Below are 15,819 nucleotides of genomic sequence, written 5' to 3' on the forward strand. Positions count from 1 at the left end.
AGCTATAAAAATTCCTCATTTGTTTTTAAGGTCTAAATTTGTTCCTACACATCAGTATAAAAGAATCTCAAAGTCCTTTGCTTCTGCCAAAAAAAAAAATACATATATATATATATATCATATTATGGCTTCAAAGTTGCCTGCTAACACTGCTATTGCAAATACACACTACTCTTTATAGAAAACATAAGCACATAAAATATGAAGCCAAATTAATTTTAGAAAGAAACTAAAGTATATAATAATAAGCTTGAACTTCATTCATGTAAACTATATCAACTAAATAATGTCCTCCAAGAACTATGAACAAACTCCATCTGTTGTTAATCAGGTTTATTTTTAAACTGGTATTAAATTCAGCAGTTAGGTCCTACCCAAATAGCCTAACCAAAATGAGTACAGAACCATCTTGAGGCTTTAGATGTACCTCAGTGGTAAAGCACTTTGCCTAGCATTCATGAGGCCCTGGGTTTAATCCCTAGCATTGCAAACAAACAAACAAACAAAAAAACCAACCTAAACAAAACAACAAGAACAACAGAACCCACTTAATTCCTAAACATGCTTTACTGAAATAAACTACCCAAACATGTATATATATATATATATATATATATATATATATATATATATATCCTACATAACAGATACATAACACATACTCTACATACATATGACAATAACAAAAGTCACCAAAGTATAAATCATCCCTTTGTGTTAAATTGTAAACTCAAATTCTACAATCTCACATTAGTTGTTATGAGCAACTAAAGTCTATTTGCTACAAAAAATTCAAATAACATAAATTTCTGTTTACTGTAAGATATGAATATATACTTTTATTATATATTTGATATGTATAAATTATATGAATATGTAGAATAAATGTGTTTTTTGAATTAAAGTAATAAAACAAACATTTTTTAATTCATCACCAATTATGGCTTACTATTCAAAGTTTACAAAATTATTTACTCATTAAAGAAAAATAATCATGCATAAAAATCCTTTTTTTACTTATGATATTTGGGTCTCCAAACTTCACAGAGCTTCAGATAATTTTAGGAAAAAAAACAGGAGCAAACCAAACTTAGTGAGATTCTGTCTAGAAATTTTAAAAAAGGGTTGGGGATGGCCGGGTGCAGTGGTGCAATCCTGTAATCTCCGAAGCTGGGGAGGCTGAGACGGGAGTATCAGGAGTTCAAAGCCAGCCTAAACAATGGTGAGACTCTAAGCAACTCAGTGAGACTCTGTCTTTAAAGAGCTTTGTAATGTTTTGAGCAACCAATAAAAAAAGAAAAAGAAAATAAAAAATTGGGCTGGGGATGTGGCTCAGTGATTGAGTGTCCCTGAGTTCAATCTCCAGAATGCCCCCCCCCCAGAAGAAAAAAGGACTAGGGATGTAGCTCAGGGGTAAAGTGCCCCTAAATTTCAATCCCTAGTACTACAGGGGGGAAAAAAACAGAACAATAAGATTGGCAGGGGGATATGAAAGCATAAGTGTTAGCAAAAAATGAACATGCCAGTATGATGGTGCATGCCTAAAATCCCAGCGGCTTGGGAGGCTGAGGCGAGAGGATCACAAGTTCAAAGCCAGCCTCAGCAAAAGTGAGGCACTAAGCAACAAGACAATGGAACTATAAGGAACTTAGGAAAACAGATGTATAAGACCTTTATTGTAAAAATGATAAAGTATTATGAAAGATATAAATGAATACCTAAATAAAGAACCATTTCATGTTCCTAGCTAGAAAGACTAATATTATAAAAATACATATTCTCCCACAGCTGAGCTATAAATGCAATGTAATAATCAAATCCTAAGAGAGTGTTTCATGAAATTTGACAAGCTGTCCTAAACTTCACATGGAAAAGCAATGGGCTAAGAATAGTAAAATATATATATATATTAAAAAGACAAGTGAATGGACTTACTTTCTTTTGTAAGTACTTACTTACTTTCTTTTGGACTTACTTTCTTTTTGGGGATTGAATTCAGGGGCACTCTACCACTGAGTTATATCCCCAGCCCAGCCCCCCTTTTTTTAAAATTTTGAGACAAGGTCTTTCTAAGTTGCCAAGACTGAACTCCAAATTGCAATTCTTCTGACTCAGCCTCCAAGTAGCTAAGATTACAGGCAAGTAGCTAGGATTACAGGCGTGCACCACTATGCCCAGATAGGTTTCAAATTTTATTATGAGATATAAAACTACAATAATGAAAACACCGTGAACCAATGCAAGAATGGACACACTAACAACAAAAAAGAAAGCCCAGAAAAGACACAAGTACAAGGAGACTTGACATATGACAGAATGAACATTTAAAATCAATGAGAAAAGAATATATTACTCAATGAGTAGTACTGAGGCAATTAGCTATTCAAATGTTAAAAACAAAACAGTACTATATATTTAAAAAATAAACTTTTGGAGGATTGAAGATTTAAATATGAAAATCAAAACTTTAAAACATTCCAAAGAAGGGTGGTGGGTGTACACATATAATCCTAGCAATTAGGAAGGCTGATACAAAAGAATCCCAAGTTTGAGGCCAGCCTTAGCAACTTAGTGACACACTGCTTCAAAATAAAAAGGACTGGGGATGCAGCTTGGTGGTAAAGTCCCCTGGGTTCAACCCACAGTATTTAAAAAAAAAACTTTCCAAAGAAAACACAGATACAAATATTTTTATACCTTCTAAATAATACACAGAATGTGTAAACCATAAAGAAAAGATTGATAAATGTGGTTAAACATTAAAATTAAAAATATGAAGGCTGACGCAAGAGAATTTCAAGGCCAGCCTGGACAACTTATTATCTTGTTTGATATAAAAATTTCAAAAAAGGGAGGTTATATGTTAAACTTAATCGCTAGTACTGTTAAAAAAAATTAAAAATCTTGGTACAACCAAACAGACCTTAATAATTTAACATACATACTAGGGCTAAATATTTGAATAATTGACCACGTTATCAATTCTACATTTACAGCAATATTTGTCATTCTTATTTGTCTATGATGCAAAGTAAAAACACATTTTGGAACCCAGTAGACACAGATACATGGATATATAAATGAAACAAATTTCATAAAACAATATATGCATGCATGTATGAATATATATGTATACTTGTATGTATGTGTTATATGTGTATGTCTGTATAGATGCATAAAGGAGTGTATGTGTACCTGTACATTTATTTTAATGTTGGCTGCAACTCACTGAACTGATTTCATGACCACTAATGATTTATTACCACATTAATATCTTGGGGGAGCCCTGTAAATTTACATAAAAAAAACAATGAAGAACACTGGAACATTATCTATATATGTATATAAATGTAAGTCCAGGTTTATGATAAACACCAAACAATATCTCTGGAAAAAGAAACCGAATTTGAGAAATTTCATAGGTTCCTTCAACTATACCTGCAATTACAATTCTTTTTTTTAAATTTTTATTAGTTATTGATGGACTTTTATTTATTTGTTTGTTTATATGTGGTGCTGAGAACCAAACCCAGTGCCTCACACATACCAGGCAAGCACTGTATCACTGAGCCACAACCCCAGCCCCCACTGCAATGATAATTCTTTGTTTAGATAATCTTAAATATATTTTCAAAACATTAGTATGTGATAAAATTTTAAAACATATTCTATACACTTTTATGTCTGGAGGCCTCAGCATAAGACTCCTGGCCACTTGTCCATGCAGGACATCCAGGTGCCCGAGTAGGACCACCAACGTTAGCACCGTCATAGGAATCCCAGCCATAGACCAGGCACAGGAATTCCAGTGGCCACGTGGATCCCCATCTACCAACGTGGGGCTCCCCCAGTTGCCTTTATCTTGGGGCACTGCAACCCTGCCATAGTCCCCTACAAGTGGTAGCCTGCACCTGGGGATGGCACTGGGTCCAGAGACAGACCCCAGCCACAATACTACATTTTTATGTTTGAGCTTTCATTTTTGAAGAGAAGAAAAAACATGAATTTTTTTTTTAATGCGGGGGCGGGGGGGGGCGGGGGTCTCACTATGTTTGTCTAGACTGGCCTTGAACTCTCAATGCCTCTGCCTCCTCAGCCTCCCAAGGAGCTGGAATTACAACGCCAGCTAGGCATGGAAACTTTAAAAAACAAAACAAGAGCTAAGGCTGTTGCTCAGTGGCAGAGAGCTTGCCTAGCACGTGTGAGGCACTGGGCTGGATCCTCAGCACCACATAAAATAAGGATATGCTGTCCAACTACAACTACAAAAAAATTAAAAAATGAAAAACAAAACAAAACAAACTCAACCACCACCAAGAAACCTTACCTAGTGGAAAAGAGGAAAGGAAAAAAAGCATCAATACATTTTCAGTTTGTGTGTGTGTGTGTATGTGTGTATTCACACGTGCATTGCATGGTACTAGAGATTAAATCCAGGGTCTTGTGCATGTGAGGCAAGCACTCTACCAAATGCGCTATATCCCCAGCTGGTACATTTTCAATTTTTTTTTTTTTTACAGAGAAATAAACTTATTGGCATCAACATCAACATTAGAGAATAATTTGGTAATATATAGTAATTTGGTTTCTTAATTTATTGTAACTATAAATTGGAGGCTTAAATGAAAATAGATATGAACCACATGTTATAGTTTCTTCACACCAGTAGAGAAATTAGTTTTGGCTACATTTCTACTTCACTAAAATTAAAGTTCTGCGTTGATATGCAATTGGCAGCATTTTCACTAGATTCTTTCATCTCTAATAATATTACCCCATGAATAATCCACTTGTAAGTATACCACTATACCTAAAAATATCAGCCCTTGTAGTAACTATTTCAGGTTTTGCCTTAGCAATAGAGCTTAATTTATTAACCTTAAACCTCAAGACTAAATTTTATTCCCGTGACTCTAAATTTTATAATCTTCTAGCAGCAGCTGTCCATTGTCAACCACCACATTTAAACTGAACTTCAGCTGAAATTATAATACTAATAAACTTATTGCAGAAAATCTAATATTATCATTTTATCTATCTATCCAACTATCATGTGTACATCTATCATTCAAGAATTATTTCAAGGACCCTAAGTAGTAATGCACATGAGAATCCCCTGCTAAACTATGAAATACATCTATTTCATAGCCTCAATTCCAAAGTTTCAGTTTTGGTAGGTGTGAATCAAAGCCTTGGATGTTGTTTAGTAAAAGCTGCAGGGGTACTTAGTTCTCTTTCTTTCTCATATTGCAAGATGGTAGGCGAAAAGGCTGAAAAGCCAGACACTTAGGAGAAGAAACCTGGAGCCAAGAAGGCTGATGCAGTTGGCAATGTTAAAAAGCATGACCCTAAGGGTAAGAAACCCAAGAAAGGGAAGCCCCACTGCAGCTGAAACCCTGTCCTGGTTAGAGAAATTGGCAGATAGTCCAGATCTGTTAGGTGTTCTCGAAAGGCCATCCATGTACAAGGGGAAGTACTCAGCTGCTACCTCCAAGCTTGAAGAGAAGGAGGAGGAGAAGGTTCTTGCTACTGTCACAAAACCAGCTGGTGGTGACAAGAATGGTAGTACCAGCGTGGTTAAGCTTCACAAATGCCTAGATACTATCCTACTAAGATGTGCCACAAAAGCTGTTGAGCCAAGGCAAAAAACCCTTGATGCAGCACGTGAGAAAACTGCAAGCCAGCATCACCATCTTGATCATCCTTACTGGGTGCCACAGAGGCAAGAGAGCAGTTTTGCTGAAACAACTGAGTGGTGGCTTGCTACTTGTGATGGGACTTCTTTCCCTCAATCAAGTTCCTCTGCATGGAACACACCAGAAATTCGTTATCACCACCTCCAGAGATTAATATCAGCAATACAAAAATCCTAAAACACCTCATTGGTGCTTATTTCAAGAAGTAGTAGCTGTAGAAGCCCAGACACTAGGAAGATAAAATCTTTAACTCAGAGAAAGAGAAATATGAGATTATAGTGCAGTACAAGATTAATCAGAGTTTTTTTTGTCTTTGTGTTCTCGTTTGGCTTCAAATCGACTTTAAAGCAATGACAACTGAAGACTGATATCTGCTTCCTGATGAGGTGTTTCTGGGTATGGATGTCCTGTGACCAATGTGCAGGAGGATATTTACATATTTTTATACCCTACCAGTGACTGTGGCATCCTAACTTGGATTGCAAAGGAGAAGATTATTTTTAGGACATTACTAACATTTATCTCATGCCTATCTCATGCACTCTTAATGAAGCCCCGCCCTGAAAATGGCCTGCACTTTTATTCATCCACCCAAGGCAGAGCGAATCATTGGCTTCTCCATTTTTCCAAAAATATTTCCAAAGCCCTTCCGAATACTTGTGATTGTGTTGTCATATTCCTGTACTTACATCCTTCTCTATCCATGAAGATCAATGAAGTCAAGGAAGTGCCTAACATTAGAACACTGACCACTGCCTGCCTCAATTTGTTTTCAATTGGGAAGTGGAAATGGGTTACATAATGATGCACAGAGCAATAGCAGTCTCTTGAGGACAGAGAAGCAATAACAATCTTTTGAAATGGCATAGCTTTTACTAATACCATGTGTTTTTAGATGTTCTTATAAATCTGTAATTTTAATAAAACTGACATTTCTCTTATGACTCCTTTTGAGAAAGAAGTTTAAAAATTATACTGGAATCAAATTCAATAAATAGTTTGGGGCAGTTAAAAAAAAAAAAGATTGATCAGAAAGCTGTGGAGTCACAAATTTTACTCAAAATCGAAGCTATTCCCCAGTTCCAGAGCTATATGCAACTGGTTTTGCTCTAACAATTGGAATATATTCCCATAAATTGGTGTCCTAAATGACTTACCAAGAACCTAATTAAATAATTGAAACATTTAAAAAAGTAAAATAAAATAAAAGCTGCACAGCGATTCTGATAAACACCTTGATAAGATCCATAGACCTGCCGGGCGTGGTGGTATACATCTGTAATCTCAGCAGCTTGGGAGGCTGAGGCAGTAGGATCACAAGTTCAAAGCTAGCCTTGGCAACTTAGTGAGGCCTTAAGGAACTCAGTGAGACACTGTCTCTAAATAAAATACAAAACAGGGGCTGGGGATGTTACTCAATGGTTAAACGTCCCTGAGTTCAATATGAGGTACAAAAAAAACCCCAAAAAACAAACAAAAAAAAAAAACCTCCACAGACCTATTAATATATATAGTACGTTGATGTAACATTATCAGGCATCGAACATAACAGAAAAACTAAATATGTGTTCCGCCCACAAGGAATTTAATGTCTAGTATAACGGACTAAATATGTACAGAAATAATTATAATCATACTGCTTTAAGTATTCAACACCAATTGAGGAAACCTTTAAACACCTACCACCTTCCTAGTTCATATGGGACTTCTAGTCCATTCTTCAAAAAGTATATTATGGAGTCACCTGTGGTGGCACACACCTGTAATCACAGCAAATAAGGAGGCTGAGAGAGGAGGGCTGAGATCAGCCTCAGTAACTTAGTGAGGCCCTAAGCAACTTAGTGAAACCTATCTCAAAATAAAAAATAAACAGGGCTGGGGATGTGACTCAGTGGTTAAATACCTCTGGGTTCAATCCCTGGTACCAAAACAAATAAACAAAAATAACTAGGAATGAAACAACCATAGAAACCAGCTATCCCACTCCTTGGTATTTATCCAAAAGAACTAAAATTGGCATGTTATATAGGGCCACAGTCACTTCAATGTTTATAGCAGTGCAATTCACAATAGCCAAGTTTATAGAACCAGTCCAGATGGCCGTCAACAGATAACTGAATAAAGGAAATACGGTATATATACACAATGGAGTTTTACTCATTCATAAAGAATGAAATTTTGTTGGTAAATGGATGGGACTGGAGAACATCAGACTACATGAAATAAGTCAGACCCAGCTAGACCAAAGTAAGAAAAAAGAGGGAGGGGTCAGAATTCCATGAAAATAGAAGAAAGATCGGTGGAGTAGAGGAAGGAGATTGAGGGGGAGGGAGAGAGAAGGGGAAAGGGAGGAACAATGGAACGAAACTGATCAAATTATTCTAGGTACCTATATGAATATACCATAGTGAATTTCACTTTTATGTATAGCTATAATGCACTAATTAAAAAAAAAAAACTAGCCAGGCATGATGGCACAACCTGTAATCCCAGCAGCTCAGGAGGCTGAGGCAAGAGGATCTCGAGTTCAAAGAAAGCTTCAGCAAAAGTGAGGTGCTAAGCACTGTCTCTAAATAAAATACAAAATAGGGTTGGCGATGTGACTCAGTGGTCAAGTGCCCCTGAGTTCAATCCTTAGTACCAAAAAAAAAAAAAAAAAAAAAACTATAAATGATACAAAAGATCAGTAGAGGAAAGGGATTGGGGGAGTGAGGAGGGAAGAAAAAGGGGAAGCACTGGGAACTGAATTAGAGCAAATTATATGTCAAAATGAACCCAAATATTATGTATAACTATAATACATATTTTTTAAAAAATAAAGTCAACAGACATACTCCAAAAAATCTAATCAATAAGAAAGATGCAATTCCAGTATATATCACTTCCTTTAATAGGACCTATTTTAAACTTGGACTTCCTGGAACTGAGATATCTAGGGGTTTACAGAAATAATTAGACATTTTTAAAAAAGTATATTTATAGTTCCAAAAAGTTTTAAAAAGTATATTATACTGATTTACATTTTAAGTTGCACCCTTACCTCTTCATTACCACTCCCTGTGGGAAGGGTAACTTAGCTAATGCTGAGAACCTGAGTACCATTAAGGATTTAGAAGAAAATAAGACACAGTTATAGTTCACTGCATGGCTTTCATTGCACACTAGTTCTCGTTCTCTCTCTCTCTCTCTCTCTCTCACAGACCTTCTAGAGAAAATTCTGGGTCTGCATAACTATCACTTTTGTGCTGGATCTCACTCTCCTCTGTTTAACAGAGTATTGCCAAGAACTGTAAGGCAGGCAGGGGATCCCTAAATAGCTGACTGGTAAGTATGCTAGCTATCTGCTCTGCATTCCCAGCTCTTCTCCACAAAATTTTATGAAGTGAACAGAAGGTATTGTAGGAAGACTGACCACATTGGTCAATCTAGGTATTAGGAAAAAGAATTTTAGAAAGTTACTACTATAACTTAATTTTTTAAAAAAAAATTTAAATACTTCTTGTGTTCTCAATTTATCCAGAGCCCAAAGGCAGATGAGTCTCTAAATGGTACCCTAAAGACCACCAATGCCATTATGAAGGAACAGAGAAAGGTAAGAGGGGTTTACTTTAGCTTGAAATGCAGATATAATGCATGGAAGAAATAGCTTTGAATACAATTATGTTCTATAGGCAAAAGAGAAAAAGAGGAAGGTTCAGAGTATAATGAACTATGCAAAGGAACAGCATCAGCAGAAGAATGGAAAAAGAGGAAATTTTACTAAAAACCTGGAATTGATTATACAACTAAAATCTTAGAAATTTCAGTTGGAAGAGACTTTGTCCAATTTGGCTGAGTGACAAAACAGGAGCTGTACACCAAGAGCAAATTATATTCATGCTTATAAAATTATGTCAAAATGAACCCAAATATGTATAACTATAATATATATTTTTAAAAAAATAAAGTCAACAAACATACTCCAAAAAATCTAATCAATAAGGAAGATGCAATTCCAGTATATATCATTTCCTTTAATAAGACTTATTTTAAACCTGGAATTCCTAGAACTAACATATCCAGGGGCTTAAGAAATAATTAGACAGTTTGAAAAAAGTATATTTCAGGCTACATGAAATAAGTCAGACCCAGGAATAAGATGTAGATGCACTACTATAGGAAGGGGTCCAAACAGAATGATTAAATCCAAGCAAAATATTAATGAAGGTGCAGAAAAAAAAGAGTGAATGACAATTGTATTATAGAGGGAGAATTGACAGAATTTACTAATAAATAGATGTACTACCAGGAGGAAGTATATCCATTATCATTTTTTGTTTTCCTGCTATGCATGACAAGAGCAGATATCAAGGAAAGCCAATACTTTTAGCTATACATAATCACTTTTGCAAATCCTTCAGATGACATTTTTTTTCCTAACAGAGGAAAAGAAGATTTAATATCTTGTTTCACTTTCCCAAATAACTTACTTTCAATGTGACTTAAATATCTTATTTCAATAAATGCAAATATATGCTACTATGATAATATAAAATCAAATTTATTCCCATAAGTGAATTTTGTCTAAAAATGATCCAACATCATCATAATAAAAGAAGGAATGAGGGTTGGGGTTGTAGCTCAGTGGTAGAGCACTTGCCTAGCATGTATGAGGTACTGGGTTCTATTCTCCCCACCATACATAAATAAGTAAATTTAAAGGTCCATTGATCACTAAAAAAAAATATTTAAAAAAGAAGTAATGAACAAGTTACTTCCATTTACCTGTAACCATATAATTCTTAAATCATCTCACAATAGGCCCCTTTAAACACCTAGAATACAATTTCAATAATAAATCAATAACAAAGTGGTCACTTTGTGCTAAACATAATACATGCTATCTCATTTAATCCCCACAATTCTACAGAGTTAATCTAGTATAGTCCTGCATCTTATATTGAAGAAGCAGTCTAACAAAGGTCAAGGCTTGCTTAGGTTTTCATAGCAAGTACAAGAGCCAGGAGTTGAAGCTATATTAGGTTGCCTTCAAAGTTCATGTTCTTCAGTCATTTCATAGAAGAAAAAATACAACTGAACAACAAATATATGGAAAAATGCTCAACATCTCTAGCAATTAGAGAAATGCAAATCAAAACTACTTTAAGATTTCATCTCACTCTAGTCAGAATGGCAATTACCAAGAAAACAAGCCACAATATATGTTGGCAGGAAAAAGGTACTCTCAGACATTGCTGGTGGGACTGTAAATTGGTGAAACCACTCTGGAAAGCAGTTCAGAGTTCCCTCAGAAAACTTGGAATGGAACCATATCATTTGACCCAGCTATCCCACTTCTCGGTTTATACACAAAGGACTTAAAATCAGCATACCTCAGTGATGCAGCCACATCAATGTTTATAACAGCTCAGTTCACAACAGCTCAATTATGGAACCAACTTAGATGCCCTTCTACAGATGAATGGATGAAGAAAATGTGATATATATACACAATGGAATATTACTTAGTCTTAAAGAAGAATAAAATTATGGCATTTGCCAGTAAATGCTTGGAGCTGGAGAATATCATGCTAAGTGAAATGAGCCAATCCCAAAGAACCAAAGGCTGAATGTTTTCTCTGATATGTGGATGCTGATTCACAATAAGGGGGGTGGGCCTAGGGAAAAATAGAGGTTCTTTGGATTAGGCAGAGGGAAGTGAAGGAAGGGGAGGAGGTACAGGAGTAGGAAGGATAATGGAATGAATCAGAAATTATGACCCTATGTGAACATATGACTACATGACCAGGGTAATTCTACATCATATACAACCAGAAAAATGAGAATTTATACTCCATTTATGGACGATGTGTCAATATGCATTCTACTGTCATATATAAGTAATTAGAACAACAACAAAAAAGTCCATGTTCCTAAATAGAAAGCTAATCTATCACTGAAATCATATTGAAAGTTCTTGGTTGAATCTCCAAAAATTGTAACAAAATATAAGACTCTGAAAAACAGAAACTACAAATCCACTTAGTATTTAGCTATTAACTAAAAGAACTTAACAGTAATGGAGATTCATGCTAATGAATTTAAATCTTAAATGAATGAAATCTTAATGGATTTAAATTCATGCTAATGATTTAAATCTATTTAAATCTTCTGTGCATAATTTTCATGCTTTCTATCACTGAGTTACAGTAGCAGGTGTACACAAAACGTTGCCAGAACAAGTGATGACCTAAATTTAACTCCCAGTGCTACAGGCTACTGAATGGCATTTATGAGTCATAGGTATCCAAAATGTAGATAAATGTGCTGCCCCCTAGTGATTTCAACACATCATACCTAATACTAACCCTCACAAGTCAGTAAATACTTTCATTATTAGAGCACTGAGTCAAATCTTCATTTCTTTTTTTTTTTTTTGGTGTTGTTTTAATATTTATTTTTAGTTTTCGGCGGACACAATATCTTTGTTGGTATGTGGTGCTGAGGATAGAACCCGGGGCACACGCATGCCAGGCGAGCGCGCTACCACTTGAGCCACATCCCCAGCCCAAATCTTCATTTCATTTGCCAGAAATTGTCTGACTTCTATAATAAGAGGAATAGAACAATTATTGTTTAAGCCAGAATTTGGGATGCTTAAGAGCTTATAAATAACGTAATAGGCTAGGTGTGGTGGTGCATGCCTGTAATCCCAGAGACTAGAGAGACTGAGGCAGTAGGGTCACAAGGTTAAGAACAGCCTGGTCAACTTAGCAAGACCTTGTCTCACAATAAAATATAAAAAGAACTTGGGATGTTGCTTAGAGAGCACCCTGAATTTAATTTCCAGTAAAACACACACACACACACACACACACACACATACACACACACACACACAAAACGTTGGCTAACAAATATTCCAACCTCGAAAGCCTACCAAATTCTTTTTTTTTTAAGAGAGAGAGAGAGAATTTTAATATTTATTTTTTTTAGTTTTCGGCGGACACATCTTTGTATGTGGTGCTGAGGATTGAACCCGGGCTGCACACATGCCAGGCGAGCACACTACCGCTTGAGCCACATCCCCAGCCCCCTACCAAATTCTTAAGAGAGCCAGGCACTGTGGCACACTTCTGTAATTCCAGCCACTCCAGAGGTTGACAAAGAAGAATTGAAAGTTAAAGGCTAGTATGGGCAACTTAGGGAAACTTTGTCTCAAAAAAAAGTTATTAAGAGAAAATAAATTAATTTCATTAAGTAAGACAAAGCAGATTCCAAAACAATGAAGTGTTCACTAAAGTCAGATTAATACTTGATTTAGACTCACCCCTGAGCCTCTGAAGGCATTTGTGAGGCTCTCTTTATGACTACTAATATAACTTGCCTGCCAATAATACAAATTAAATGTATAAAATGAATTTGGACTTGGAGAATGAGGAAAGTTAAATGACTTCTAAGTAATTTTGATTAATATCAAATAAGAGATATAATAAAGCTACTCCTTACTTAGCCATAGTAGTTAGTTCTTTCAATCTAAAAGTTTGAAAATGGAAACCTGCAATATCCAAACAAGTCTTAAGAAGGAACAAAATGTAATAGCTTTGTAATTATTATTTACCTATGTACTCTCCAAAGCAGGCAAAGGCCCTTCAATGCTGCAAGAAGCAAGCTAGTCTAATAGCCAATGACAGCTAGGTTAAGACATGAGTGGGCTGAGGAACTCATTCCAAACCTAAGTTAACTGAATGTCTGGATTGACTCTGGGTCCTGTTGTAAACATCCTATCTTTTTAGTATTTCAAACTAATAATAATTTCTTCAGAAACAACTTGAAGACTCCCCAAATTAAGCAACTGGTCCAGGGATCTTTCTGTCTAGAGGCAATATGGACTTAAAGCAGATGTTATGGGGAAGTACCCAAGAAATCTTTATAATCTGAAGAAACTGAATTGGACCCTATCAACCTCTAAAGAAGCTATAGATAAAAACAAATTTGGGGCATTCCAAATAGCATCAAATCTGAGATGCACAAACAAGACCAAAAAAGCAACTACACACCTACATAATCCTTATCATGAGGCTGGAAGAACTGCAGGTAGAACAGTAGACAAAACATTCCTAGTGTAAGACCTTAAAAGTCTCAGAGTTAGGGTTAGGGATAGGATTAGGGTTCTTTTTCCCTCCTTATATTTATAATTTTTTCCCCTACTTCTTTCTGTTGATTCTTATCACTTTCCTAGAGTTTCCAATTGTTCTATTTTCATTTTACATTTGAATTATTTTAAAAGTCCTTCTCTCAGGACTGCCTAGCATGCATGAAGCCCTGGGTTTGATCCTTGGGACCACCAAAAAAACAAGAATCCTTTTCTTAGAGTTGGGCTTGGTGATACACACCTGTAATCCCAGTAACTGAGGATGCTGGGGCAGAAGGATCACAAGTTCGAGGCCAGACTCAGCAACTTAGCAAAACCCTTTTGAAATAAAAAGGGGTGGGTCCTGGCACAGTAGCACATGCCTGTAATCCCAGCAGCTTGGAATGCTGAGATAGGAGGATCACGAGTTCAAAGCCAGCCTCAGCAACATCGAGGTGCTAAGCAACTCAGTGAGATTCTGTCTCTAAATAAAATATAAAATAGGGCTGGGAATGTGGCTCAGTGGTCGAGTGCCCGAGTTCAATCGTTGGTGCCTCCCCACCAAAAAAAAAAAAAAAAAAGGGCCGGGATGTAACTCAGTGGTTGAATGACCCTGGGTTCAATCCTTAGTGTACACACACACACACACACACACGTTAGAACTTTTTTCTCTTGGCTATTTCCTTCTTTCCTTCCTTCCTTCCTCCCTCCCTCCCTCTCTCTCTCTCTTTCTTTCTTTCTTATTTTTAGTTGTTGATAGACCTTTATTTATTTGTATGCGGTGCTGAGAATCGAACTCAATGCCTCACACATGCCAGGCAAGTGCGATACCGCTGAGCTCCTGCTCCAGCCCCTCTTGGCTATTTTAAACTAAATATCTAACTTATTGGTACAAAAGACAAATGTATTAATAACCAAGTGATTTCAAGAATATAAAAGAAGAAAATCATATACTTCATAAAAACCAAACAAAAGATCCATCTTACCAGTATCATTAGCAAGGGAATTAGGATCAGACCCCCCAAGGGTAGCTTCAAACTCCTCTTGGAGACGATATGCTCTTTGTAGCAGAGCTTCAAGTTTATGGATGAATTCAGTACTAATAATATCCTACAAAGAGAGAATAGAGCAAATTAGATTCTAATGTTAAAATTCTAAACGTAGGGCTGGGGATGTGGCTCAAGCGGTAGCGCGTTCGCCTGGCATGCGTGCGGCCCGGGTTGGATCCTCAGCACCACATACCAACAAAGATGTTGTGTCCGCCAAGAACTAAAAAATAAATATTAAAAAATTCTCTCTCTCTCTCTCTCCTCTCTCTTTAAAAAAAAAAATTCTAAACATAGAAGATGTTTACTTAATGCAGGCAAAAAGAAGGATATATAAAACTGTTAGCTAAGCATGGTGACACATGCCTGTAATGCCTATAATTCTAGTTACTCGAAAGTCTGAGGCAGAAACAAGTTTGAGGCCCGTGTCAGCAACTTAGTGAAACCCTGTCTCAAAAAATAAAAGGGCTGGGGATGTGGCTTAGTGGTAGAGTTCAATCCCCAGTACTGCCAAAAACCAAAATGAAAACAAACACCAGCCTACTGTTAGGCAGTAGAAAGGGCGCTATAGAAATCATGAGGCCTGGATTCTAGTTAATTTGGCAAAATTATCTCAGTTATCGGGGATTGAGTTTCATTATCTGTAAAATTGAGGAGTTCGACTAGATCAGGGGTTCTCGAATAAGGTCCCTGAACCAGCAGCATAATTATTAAAAATGCAAATCCCATGATCCACCTCAATTCTACAGTATTATAAACACTGGCCATAAATCTGTGTTTTAACAACTTCTCCAGGTGATTCCAATGTATGCTCAAGTTTGAGAACTACTAATCTACCTAAATGATCATTAAGGACCAATCTAGTTTTACTTCTATGTATTATTTACTTTTATGAATTACAATAGCATATAATTAAATCCAAAGCACAAGACAAATTTTAAAAAGTTCCTTTAGAAATCTTATT

General features: G+C 36.2%; 1 protein-coding gene and 1 pseudogene across 4 annotated transcripts in view; one reads left to right on the plus strand and one right to left on the minus strand.

The window, feature by feature from the left end:
• Window positions 1-15,819, minus strand: part of MIGA1 (mitoguardin 1) — a 76,416-nt gene that overhangs the window by 37,946 nt on the left and 22,651 nt on the right. For all 3 annotated transcript variants that reach the window (XM_081308888.1, XM_081308887.1, XM_081308886.1), the window contains exon 7: window positions 14,796-14,919. In XM_081308888.1, coding sequence (XP_081165014.1) covers window positions 14,796-14,919 — 124 coding nt within the window. The remainder of the gene's footprint in view (window positions 1-14,795; window positions 14,920-15,819) is intronic.
• On the plus strand, window positions 5,255-5,905 carry LOC308656791 (large ribosomal subunit protein eL6-like; annotated as a pseudogene). Its single transcript has one exon. The product of its transcript is annotated as a large ribosomal subunit protein eL6-like (transcript).

Source organism: Spermophilus citellus, assembly GCF_964194105.1.
Source record: "Spermophilus citellus genome assembly, chromosome: 9".
Taxonomy (NCBI): Eukaryota; Metazoa; Chordata; class Mammalia; order Rodentia; family Sciuridae; genus Spermophilus; species Spermophilus citellus.